Source organism: Notechis scutatus, chromosome 1 (assembly GCF_049901735.1).
Source record: "Notechis scutatus isolate UNSWTSFEM ecotype Mainland chromosome 1, rNotScu1.2, whole genome shotgun sequence".
NCBI classification, from domain to species: domain Eukaryota; kingdom Metazoa; phylum Chordata; class Lepidosauria; order Squamata; family Elapidae; genus Notechis; species Notechis scutatus.
In genome coordinates, this window is record NC_142009.1 from 282531517 (window position 1) to 282543643 (window position 12127).

Consider the following 12127-nt stretch of genomic DNA (forward strand, 5'->3'; position numbering starts at 1 on the left):
TAAATTATATGAGAACTATGCTGTGACTGAATGATAACGGAGAAAGGATAAAAGATATGGATCCTCAACCAACAAAACTGTTTCCTTCAGATTTGCAGAATTTCATGCACATAGTTCTGAACTTTCTATAGAATAAAACACAGGACCTATAGGATATGCACTTTGAAATCAAATATTCATTGACTGTTCAAACCTGTAGGAGAAGCATCAGTTAAAGTGTTCTGACCTAAGCTTCCTTAGAAAGTATAAAACACAATCTTAGTCCCGGCAAAACCTCTTTTATTTCCATGGGTATGAATTACATTCATTCACAGCCTGCAAGGCTTCACAGTCTTTATCGCACTTGGAATGCTGCCAGAAAACTAATTGCCAAACGCAGGGCAAGGGCAAACTTGACACAGAGTCTAACAGCTTGAATTGACCAGACAAACTAATTGCTTCCTGCAAAAGCTCACGTCCTATTCGCTCCTCTTATGTCCTATGGGAGGGGCCAATCATCTCTGAGGTGTGGCCTTACTCCTGAGTCGACCCTGCTTTCTCATTTGTTCTTGTCTTCTGGTAGCCCTACGCATGCGCAGGCTGGGAACTGGTTCCAGACACTCCCCCGCCTCACTGCTGTCTGAGTCTGAAGGCAACTGATGACTGCCAGCCTGCCCTGGCCCCATCCCTGCCTCCAATGCAGAGCCCTTGTCTGGACCCTCCTCAGCCTCCAAGACTGGTCCAGGTTCCTTCCCAACCTCCTCACTACTGTCCAACTCTGTTGCCAGCTCCGTCAGTCGCTGGTGGGCCACAACATAAAATTCCAACTAATATGAAACAGAGCTATGTGGCCAATACAGCAGAAAAGATTGGTGTATGTATGTATACACATTGAAAAAGGAGATGCAAGGATACTTATTGAAAAAGGAGATATATCTATTATGAAATCAATACAGTAATTTCACACAGTCTTTCTTGATTGGGTTGATTCAAAGCTTCTTCTTCAACATCAAGACCACCAATGAAAAATTAGTATAGTGGATTTCTTATCAAGGAGAAAAGAACTAGACATGGAGAAAATATGTTGAATGAATTGAATGGTTTCTAAAAAGGTAGGTAATGAATCAGGTAGCTAATACAATAATAACAAGGGGATAGGACTCCTGCAGGTGACATAATTTTTGGAGGAAGTAAAAAGGCTTGCATGGAATATATTAAGAAAAGTGAAGAATGCTTGTTGAAGAAGTCAATTAAGGGAAGCTTTTGAAAACAACTAAAGCGACGTACTGAAAAGAAACAATAGAAAATCAATCTGTCAACTGAGAGAAGCCAATTCATGGTAAATGCTTGAAGGATATAGAAAGAAAAGCTGATAAAAGCTTCATATGAAGCTGATTAAGATCAGAAATGTTAAAGAAACTGAAGGCTCCAGTTTAGTGACCTAAGAACCAGCTTTGCCAACTGTATGAAAATAGACAGTCATTATGCAATAAACAATAAATGTCACCTTTGTAGTGAAAAGGATTTCGTATTTATTAAACACATTTATATGGCTGTGCAACTGGTACAGAAGGAGTACCATGGACTAATAAAAATAATTGAACAATCCTGGGACAAATAAAAACAAATATTCCCTTAAAATTTTGATCACTAAGCTCATTTACTAATATAACTCACACACATTGAATATGTGGATGTGAGCAGATGATAGATTAGGAGAAAATATGCTTGTCAAGGTGATGAAAGAGATTAAACAAATCACACAACTATTATGAAAGAAAGACCAAGATGGTAGGTACGTGTTTGTCCAGTTACTAGATGATTCTAATGAAAACATGAACAAATGCTTCCGATCAGTGACAGGAATATTACTACTTTAGATATTGTCCTTGCATAATAAATAAATTTGTGAGGACCATGAATCTAACAAAACGTCTACACTACAAACCTGCTCTGTAAGGGAAATGCAAGGTTTTTTCATGTAACTCTATACCTGAAGACATCTGCATTAACAATTCCAATTTGCTGGAATCAGGGAGAAGTTTCATTCCTGCCATCTAGTCCCATGATGGGAAACCTATGGCACGTGTGCCAGAGGTGGCATGCAGAGCTCTTTCTGGGCACGCAGGCTGTCGTCCCAGCTCACTTCCACCACATGCATGCCTCCAGCCGGCCAGCTGGTGCACATACACCGGAGCGGGGTGCACACATGGGGCTGAGTGTGCATACTCGGGGGGTGGGGCATATGTGTGGGGTCATGTGCGCATGCATGCTATGTGCACGCATTGCATTTTGAGGATATGTGAGTTCTTTGGGCACTTGGTGCCGAAAAGATTAGCCATAACTGATCTAGTCTTTCACAGCCTGTAGGTCCTGTATTAAAGACTTCCAGTAGATCTTCTGTTTGACTTGGGATGATGATATATAATTGGGTATCATCAACATATTAATGCCATTTCAATCCAGTGTGATGCATCTCTCCTAGCAACTTCATAAAGGTGTTAAAGAGGAGCCCTGTGGCACATCACAATGAAATACTCAAAGACTTAATGTCTACTATCCTATCAACAGTGAATAGAACTGCTTGCTGAAGAAGGAGCAGAAACACTCTAAAAAGGAAAGTCAATCCTCAGAGGTGATAAAAAAAGGATACTACTGTGGATAGAAATGAAGAGACTTAACAGAACCAACCACCTTCAACCAATCATCCAGAAAAGTGATCAACAAAGTTTTTATCCCATGCTCAGGTGTGAATCCCAATTGGATGGGATCCAAATAATCTCACTTCATCCAATGTCCTTTGTAACTGCAGCCCTGCCGCCATTGTTATTAACTTAAAAAACAAAACAAAACAAAGCAGAATGTTAAAGACAGGATTGCTTAATATAGCTGAGTCAAGTATTGACTTCTTAAAATTCCAATAATCCTTAAGCCATGATTACCAAGTATGTATAATATTAACAATATTGTAATTCAGAGTAAATACAATCTCAGAAATATTGGTAATGACATAAGCTACTGAAAATTAGATAATAGGTAGAAATACTGGTTGAAAAAATATTGGAGAAATTACACCAAACTATTCTTAATTTTGTCTATGAAAGGAAGGAGATTTGAGAGAAATTTTCATCTCAGATAACTGAGATTGGCTATACAACAGATTTTCAATAAATCTAAGTTTTTTACTTTATGGATAGTATTTCATGTCTTTCCATTTAAAGATTAATAGATACCAGGACAGAGGCTGATTAAGCCAAGTCCTAGGTTTAGATTCTTTACATCTAAAACTTGAACTATACAAAACGTAAATAGTACAGATCATGAATTAACAAATGGAATGAATGAAAGAAAACATATATTTTGTGATTGTGAAGCTAAAATAAAACAGCAGGCTATAATAAAACTGAATGGAAATGGCCTGATCTTCAGGAGTGTAATTGTGGAAGACATACATGAACTAAAGCTGTAGATTTAATTCTGAATAACTAAACTATATGTCAGAAGTTATTAATCTATGTCACTTAGGCTGTTCTTGGTGTGTGTAAAAATAGGAATCCACAGGTTGGTTATAGTTACATGTTATGCTTCAGTGAATGGTGATAATGGAAAAAACAGGCCTGAGTATGAGGGACATTTGAAAAGGGAGGGAGGGAGGAAGGAAGGATATATGGGAATTTATTTATAGTAGATAGTCCTCTTTTAGCAATCACAATTGTGATAGGCAATTCAGTCATTAAACAAAATATTTACTAAAATCACTATTATAAAGAAAATGGTAGTCAGAGCAAATGCAAGATTTCAAGAGAAATTTTTAAATGATCCTGGGAAGGCTTTTCACGGAACTCTGATGAAACATTGTGATGAAAAGGCCATCACAACTGAGGCAAGTCTGATATTAAAAACAAGGTTATCCCATACATTCAGAGCCATATATGCTATTTCTAGGATCCAAATTGGGATCCATCCTAGTTATTGAATATCAAACAAAGGGGTATTAAATTTTAGGTCACAAGAAATAACCACATAAAGTCCAATTTATACAGGGTCTACAAATAAAATAGCCTCTGTACTGGCTTGAAAAGCATAACTGTTTCAGGTGTAGTGGATAGCACTTTGCTTTCTTCCAAGTCAAGGGATGTGGCCAAATTCCTTGACAATTATTCATAGGTATTTGCTTCATACTTACCTGAATTAACTTATAAAAACAGTTGGACTTTAAGATGACTAACTCAGCATTTTCACAAAACTGAAACTTGAATTTCATTTTCTTTAGATTATGCGCTATTAAGTCAGTTCTGACTCTTAGAAGTCACATAGTAGACCTTCTCCAGGATGATCTATCCCAAATCCAGCCCTTCAGGTCTTTCAAGTCCACTCATGACTGTCTGTTGTGGCCCCGATTCCCGAGCCTATGCTGTCAGAGGAAGAGGACCTGGAAGATGAGGAGGAGGAACTGGGAATGCCTTCCTCCCCAGGACCTTCCTCCCTGGTAATGCCTCAGGTTCCACCAGACAACCAAGAGGAACAGCCTGAGATTAATCAGGAGGAAGGCATATCGGAGCAGCCCCTGACAGGGAGTAAAGAGGAAGAGTGTTGGCTCGATCCTAAGCAGCGTCGTAGGGAGAAACGTGAGCAGCAACGTAGGAGGCATGGGAGGGTCAGGGAGTGAGCTGAGTCATTGAGCCACACCCCACAGGGGATAAAAGGGGGGGGTGTTTTCTCCTTAAACTTTGCACGGGACAAAGTTTAACCTTACTTCAGATTTTCTTTGTGGACTGCCTTGTGATTTTCTGTGAGTAAAATTTTATTTGCTATCAGTTCGGACTTGGCAGGCAGGACGTGTTGGAATGCCAAGAATATTATCAGTTCCAAAGAATTAACTCTGTGAAGTCCGAGCCAGCTTGCCTGCCTATGTTTGGGTGAGTTTGTACTCTTTCATCTTTTGGGAAAGAGGAAAGGCGAGACAGAACAACTGTCCATCCACCTTCCTGCCCAGTATCCTGCTCAATTTTTCCAGTTTTCTCAGCATCATAGATTTCTCCAAAGAGCTAGATCTTTGCAAAATGTGTCCAGAAGTTATGAGAGGCTTTGTGCCTTGGCTGGGAATTCTGGACTCAACTGTTCTCCGAACCATCTGTTTGTTTTTTTAATTATTGATAATATTCTCCTGAATTTTCTATTTGTCCTTTTTTTTTTTTTTTTTTTCAAAAGTCTAACTTTCACTTCCTAGATTGTCCAAGCGCCCGCCCCCCCCCAAAAAAACATTCCCTACATGATCCTGATCTTTGTAGATGTAGATTTCCTTTCCTCTAATAAGCATGACAAATGGGAAGTAGAAAATTAAATTTCGCAGTAAGGACAAATTAAGAATAGGCATACTTAAACAGTGAATGAATATCCTGCTGCTAATCAGCTGTGAGAGTGGATGATGATGACAGAAATTTTTTTGGCAAGTGCTACAGGTTTTGATTGACGTGCCTCCAAGCAGCAGTCAGTCTCTTTCTGCTGTTCTTAAGTCCACCTCTACTGAACTAGATACTGCTCACAGCATGAATAGAATACTGCTAGTTTTTCATGACTCATGTTATGACTGAAACCAATTAATAGGTGAGAGACAGCTAAGTTTTTGCATTAAAAAAGCTACTCTACTGATTTGATAACTAACAAATTATATATGCATAATTGTGGGCACCATTTCAAAATGGCAAAACAAAATCTAATTTTTTTTTTTCACCATGTAGCGGTGATTTCTAAAGCAAACTCTATGTCCAAAATAAATTTATAAAAATATTTAAAAGGCAAATGCTCAACTGCAGAATATGAATTTATAAGTTAAAAAGTAAAGCTTTAGTCTTCTCTGGTTTTCCAAATTTCTTTCCTAGAAAGTGATAAGATTTCACAATTGCAGATCCAGAGCTTTCCAATCTTTTTCCAGAATCAGCCACGATCAAGATAAAAAAATGGCTTAGTAACTTTTCTCCCTCCTCATATATTTTTTTTCTCCTTGATCATAAACTTTCCTCTTTTATCCTACTACTGTTTACTTTCCATTAGAAAAACTACAACTAAAATATTGGAAGGTCACCAAAACTGGTTTTGGGGACAACCTAGAAGCTGCAGCTGATACAAAACATGGTAAACGAGATCATAGGTAAGACAGCCCTGTCGATTAAAGAATTATCACTAATATTAAAGCTGTGGCATTAGTTTGCCACTAGGTGTCAGCCTTCAAGATTTTCTCCTTTTGCTTTGCATCTTTTGGCTGTCATAAGTAACGGGGGGGAGGATGGGGAGAATGGTTATGGGAAGTGAGCCGGAGGTGTTACAAACTAGAACTGTATAAACTGGGGGGTACATTCTTGCTTAGGTTTCTATTCTATGCTATGCGCAGCTGCAACTTTTTATCAAACTATGTCAAGGTCAACGGACAGAAGCCTCATCACCACCTGGAGATGCCCACATGATGATATACACAACTTTTAATTGGATGAACCATTTGAACTATTGGGGGTGGGAAAGTTGCCATTACTTTGTATATGTGATTTACGCGCCCATTTTCTCAGATTCAGAATTCTTTTGTTGCTACCACTTGATTTCCAGTAAAAGATATCTTTTCTCTGATCAAAGGAGTCTAAGTATTTCTTTCTTGGATTTTGAATGGAGCACCAGCTGACACTAGGCTTCTAAGACCAAGTGCTGGCTATTATTTTTAATGCCCTAAAAAGAATAGCATCAGGATACATCAGGCAATGCCGTGCTAGAATTGAATTGGCATGTCTATTCTGATCATGGAGAGCACATCTGCTGAAAATTCCCTCTAATCTTTAAGGTCCCAGAGCATGAATGAAACGGCAAGTCTTCTGTACAACAGCACACTCTTTCCAGAAGAAAGTACAGCTCACACTTTGTTGCAATCCCAGAAACCTGTTGAAATAGTTTTATTTAAAAGCACTTTCAGTCCTAGCTGACTAACTGTGGCTATCTATCTTGGCTTTTATTTGGCTTTTATATTTGCTGTTTTTGTTTCCATGATTATTCTGACTGCCTTCTTTGTTATTATGTCTTTGAGTTTCTGTTTGTTGATGCTGTAGTGTATACCATTCAAAGTACTTCGTAACTGGGGAAGATTATGAGCACTATAAAATAAAGTAAAAGAATTTATGCAACAGATTGCACCACTATATTTTTTTGTGGAAAACATACACATTAAATACAGAGACCTTTGGCAACTTGTTCTTTTTTAGGGTTAATCTCCTGTCTTAGAACTGGGTACACAATCTATAAATCTATATAATTTGAAACAATTAGCATACTAAGTAGTCAATGTCTGGAATATTCTACCTAACTCTGTGGTTTCTTCCCCAAACCCCCAAAAACTTTAACCTTAGACTGTCTACTATTGACCTCACCCCTTTCCTAAGAGGTCTATAGGGGGCATGCATAAGCGCACCATCGTGCCTACCGTCCCTGTCCTATTGATTCTTTTTATTTTTCTTATATGTATCCATTTAATGTATTGTTTATACTTATACTATTATTTTTACATTTAAGGTATTTCTTTTCTCTTCAAGTGAGTCTACAAAGGAGCTTATAAAAATGAAGTGTCATTTAAAAAAAGATCATAACATAAACTGGGTGAAAAATTAGTCAAGAGCCAGAGTTCTTAAGAGCAGAGCAGATTCTATCAAAGAATCATAGATCTGGAAATGACCTTGCTGTTATTTAAGTTCCCCAATCAGTTTAGGATTTACCAGAATATATCTAACAAATGACATGCAGTTTCTGTTTGAAGATCTTCAGCAAAAGAGAACTCACCACCACTCTGTCCAGAAGTCAATTCCTCTGACTGACAATTCATACATTAAGAAGTTTCTTTAGACCTGTAATCTCACCCTCTTTGTAGTTACAACCCACTTATTCTAGTCCTGCCTTCCAGGACAATAGAAAATCATTTCTTTATGACTGCCCTTTAGATAGCTAAAGACTGTTATCATATTTTGTAGGTTAGATATATCCACCAGATCCTTTAACTGGTTCTCATTGGCTTTGTTTCCAGACTGCCCACCTTGGGGAGTGACTTCTCTAATTCTCCTTTCTGAATGGCGGTGGCATCTAGAAATGAACACAATATTACAAGTAGGATCTGACCTGAAGACAGAGTAAAGTGGAACAATTAATGCATAACAATACTGGCTCTTGGTTAATATGTGGACAACAAGAACTCCAAAGTCCCTTTAACTATATACATCTGCCAAGGCAGGTACTCTCCATCCTTTAATTCCATTGTATACATATATTCTTCCTTGCCTGATGTAGAACATTATATTTCTTCTTGTTAAATTCTATCCCTGTTAATTTCAGTCCATTGCTGAAGCCTATCTAGATTTTTCTGTTCTTGCTGTGTAATCTGCAAATTTGTTAAATATTTCCTCCACGTTCTCATCAAAATCATTGCTAAAATGACTTCTACTTGTTATGTCCCATTGTGCTGAAATGAAACCATTAACAAGCTTTATTTGGAATAGTCATTCAGCCAACTGTAAGTTCATCTAGGATCCGGCATGTATTTTTTTGTTTTGCTAAGGATGATATCACGATACATAAGATATCTCCAAGACTTTTCTGAGATACAGTTACACTGTCTATCTCATTCCCTTGATATATTAAATTAATCTGAAGAAGATAAAGTTGGTTCTGCATCATTTGTTTGCAAATCACTCTTATTGGCTCTTTTTAATTGAAGCAACTACATCTGAGAGTTTCCAGAAGTGCTGAAAAATAATATGAGGACTTGCCTGGTACACAGATGTCAAGCTGACGGGTATACAAGTAGATAAGGTAACTTTGATTTTGTTTTGCTTTGGTAGCCAAGTCTCCCAAAAACATTTAGCAGCCCCAAGCTTTTGAAAGATTAAATACAAATTGATTAGGAAAAAGCAATGAGGCTTAAACTACAAGCAACATAAGCACTGATGCAATGGAATGAAGTGATATTCATCAGAGCAGCAAATGCATGAAATGTTATTAACTACCTAAATGTATGCTTAGATATAAATTTTAGTTTTCAATATTACTGGTATAGAAAAGTAGAGGAGAATCTTCTACCATTATAGTTTTACAAGTTAGTGAGCTTTAACAACTTCAATACATACATATTTCAACAATAGCAAAGGGGCCAGAGGAGAAAATTCCATCTTTAAGGTAGGAAAATATCCTTGATATGGACAATTCAGTAAACCTCACAGCTTAGAAATATATGGAAAAATCAGAGTAAACTGCCTGCACTCTTTTTGAATTAGGATAAGCAATATTCTTTCTTTGCTTTTTCCAAAAGTGATAATTTCATCTATTGTCAGCTACTCTTAACTTGCAAATCTACCTAGAAAAACCCAGTTATCAACAACAAAAAAGACCATGTAGAAACCATGTACAACACATACTTACTAAAACTCAACAAGCCAACAAAACCAATACAATAGAGTACTCTATGTATTTAAATATACTGTGGAACATACTGTAATGGTCCGGTTGCTTAAAGGTTGCACACTAGCACACACACAAACAAAATCAACAATACAATGTTGGAATTTATCATTTATAATCTGGAAATCTCAACAGCACACTGCATTGGGTCATTTGAATTTGCCTACTATACAATCTACAAACTCAATCCCTTTTGGTGCCTTTGCAGTGCCTTGTGGTCAGATGATCACAATTTACAACACGTTTTTTGCCAGAAACTGTTCCTTACTTCCAGTTTCCAGCAACACATGTCCCATAGCAAACAATGGATTCGCTTAATGGCTATGGCATTTGCTTAACAACCGCCACAAAAGAGGTGCCTATCCAGTCACATGATGGCCTGCTTTATAACCATTATGAAAATTGGTTATTTCCATTATGGAAATTTTGGGCTCAATTATGGTCGTAGGTTGAGGAATACCTGTGCCATCTATTCATGCAGATAGGATGAACTCATTTTTTTGTCTATTTAGGCACCCAAAATTCTTGGTTGATCTACAGGTATGTTGTATGATCATGTCTCCTTTAAGAACATAGGAAATATACATACAGAAATTTCTTTATGCAATACCAAAAATCTAGGTCCATTCTTTCACTGGCACATTAGCAATGACAATTGGCCTTATGTATAGCCTCATAGTGCTTTATACCATATTGCCCCCCAACAATCTGGCTCTTCATTTTACCAACCTTGGAAGGATGGAAGACTGAGTCAACCTTGAGCCCTGTCAGTATTGAACTTCAGACTGTGGGCAAATTTGCTTGCAATACTACACTTTTAACCACTGTGGTTCCAGGGCTTTTCAGGCCACATTAACGCCTGAAAGAATAGATCTTGTGAAGAATATGGCCAAATATTGAGAAATATTTTAAAGTCTATAAATATATTACTGACTCCATCACATGACATAACTCTGTCCATACGTTCCCTTTATAATTTAAATATAGGAATACTGAAAGTTTATGCTCTGATTTTTCATCTAATTGTCTAATTAAAATTCAAGATGCCACATTATTTTTATCCAGACAACATCAATCAATTTTTACAAACAAACTGAAAGCATAGCTGGATTTCAAAATGATTTGCATACCTGACAAGCAAATGTAGGTTAAGTATTCACCCTGACCCCCAGTTGCCAGGAAAGGAATCTTTTTCTTCGTTCTCCTTTTTACTTGGACTGCACCCAGCATCCTTTCATCATGTGGTGCAAAAATCTCTTTATTGATAGCAGATTTGGCACTCATTATAAATCAGATACAGATGGAAGATGTTCCTAAAATGAATTTGTACAGCAAGTATTATATTTTTGAAGAAATATTTATATAACAAACTGGCTTTCTGTCCCTCCCCCTAATAAAAGTACATACTTGCATTCACACATAGAACCAAAATAGCAAATAACTTATTTAAGTCTATAATAATCTGCCATTTTAAACAACAGAAAGAGCTTCAGAGTCAGCTTGAACAACTTGCCTGGATGGTTATTATCTTCAATATGAAAGGATGAAAGTAAGTGCTAATATTGAAGGGAAGGGCCTTTTTTAAAAAATAAATAGTTTACAGTAAAAGATGAAGCAATAAGGGTTTTCAATTCAATGATATGAGAAATTAGCAAATTAGAGGGCCAGATATTAGCAATAAATGTTGAACATTCACACATGGCATAAACCCCTCCAGAGTATCTAAACATGAAGTGAATTCAGATGTAATACCTTTGAACAATCATAACTGAGCAACTTCATAGAAATCTTGGTAGGCTGATCCACTGGTAAAAAGCATCAAATTTCATTTCAGGCTACTCTGCGTATTTAGTAAAAATATTAATTAAAAGCACAAAGTGCAAAATATGTCTACAAGAAGAACAGAAAAAGAGGTAGACCTATCTTGATAGCCATGTCCATGCATGGATAGTGGTGCTCCAAGTATAGCTTGTTGCTCAGCCTCCCTTCCAAAATGTTTGAAGGTAAAGCACTAAAGATTGTCAGTGGAGGCACTTCTTATGTGCAACAGAGAGAATGATGGAAAACCCAGAAAGAGCTACAGAAGCTTTCATAATAATTTCATACCTTGGATCTGTCTTTCTGCAGATCCAGCTCAAGGACTCTTGAGCTCTACCATATACATTTTTCTGATCCAATCAATAGCAGAGATTGACTGAAAGGAAGACATCCAAGGATATTCTTTTCTGCAGAGGAGGTAAAATTGTTGGGAGGACTACTTGGACCTCTGACATTAGCCTTTTCCAATATTTCAGGAGTCAAATTCTCATGTGAGCCTGATGAGACCCAGTGTCATGGCCCGGAATGCAAATCCTCCCCAAAATCCTGATACAACTAACCCAGTGGAATGTCCACCTCAAGAGATATCAAGTCATGAATCACTTGAGAGTAATCTAACACAGGCTCTATCAGAACAGCTGGAGCAGTCAGATGATGAGATAAGGCCTCCAAACCCCTTGTATCCAGTGAATAGATCAAAGATACTCAATGAAGCTCCTTGCCAAGTAAAGGAGTAGCTCTCTTGATTAAAGGCAGCTGGCTGCAGCCTGATTTAAAAAGCAGCCTGGAGCCATACTTCTTTATTGAAAGCAACTGTTTCCTGCTTTGGGGTGTGGCATTCCTGCAG

The 12127-nt window shown here is 37.5% G+C and overlaps 1 protein-coding gene across 2 annotated transcripts in view; it reads right to left on the minus strand.

The window, feature by feature from the left end:
* Nucleotides 1-12127, minus strand: part of STXBP6 (syntaxin binding protein 6) — a 118711-nt gene that overhangs the window by 77622 nt on the left and 28962 nt on the right. Inside the window, exon 2 of one of the 2 annotated variants that reach the window (XM_026664534.2) lies at nucleotides 10593-10775. The exons of the other annotated variant lie outside the window; for it this stretch is intronic. Coding sequence (XP_026520319.1) covers nucleotides 10593-10746 — 154 coding nt within the window. The 5' untranslated portion in view covers nucleotides 10747-10775. The remainder of the gene's footprint in view (nucleotides 1-10592; nucleotides 10776-12127) is intronic. 2 annotated transcript variants of the gene reach the window in all.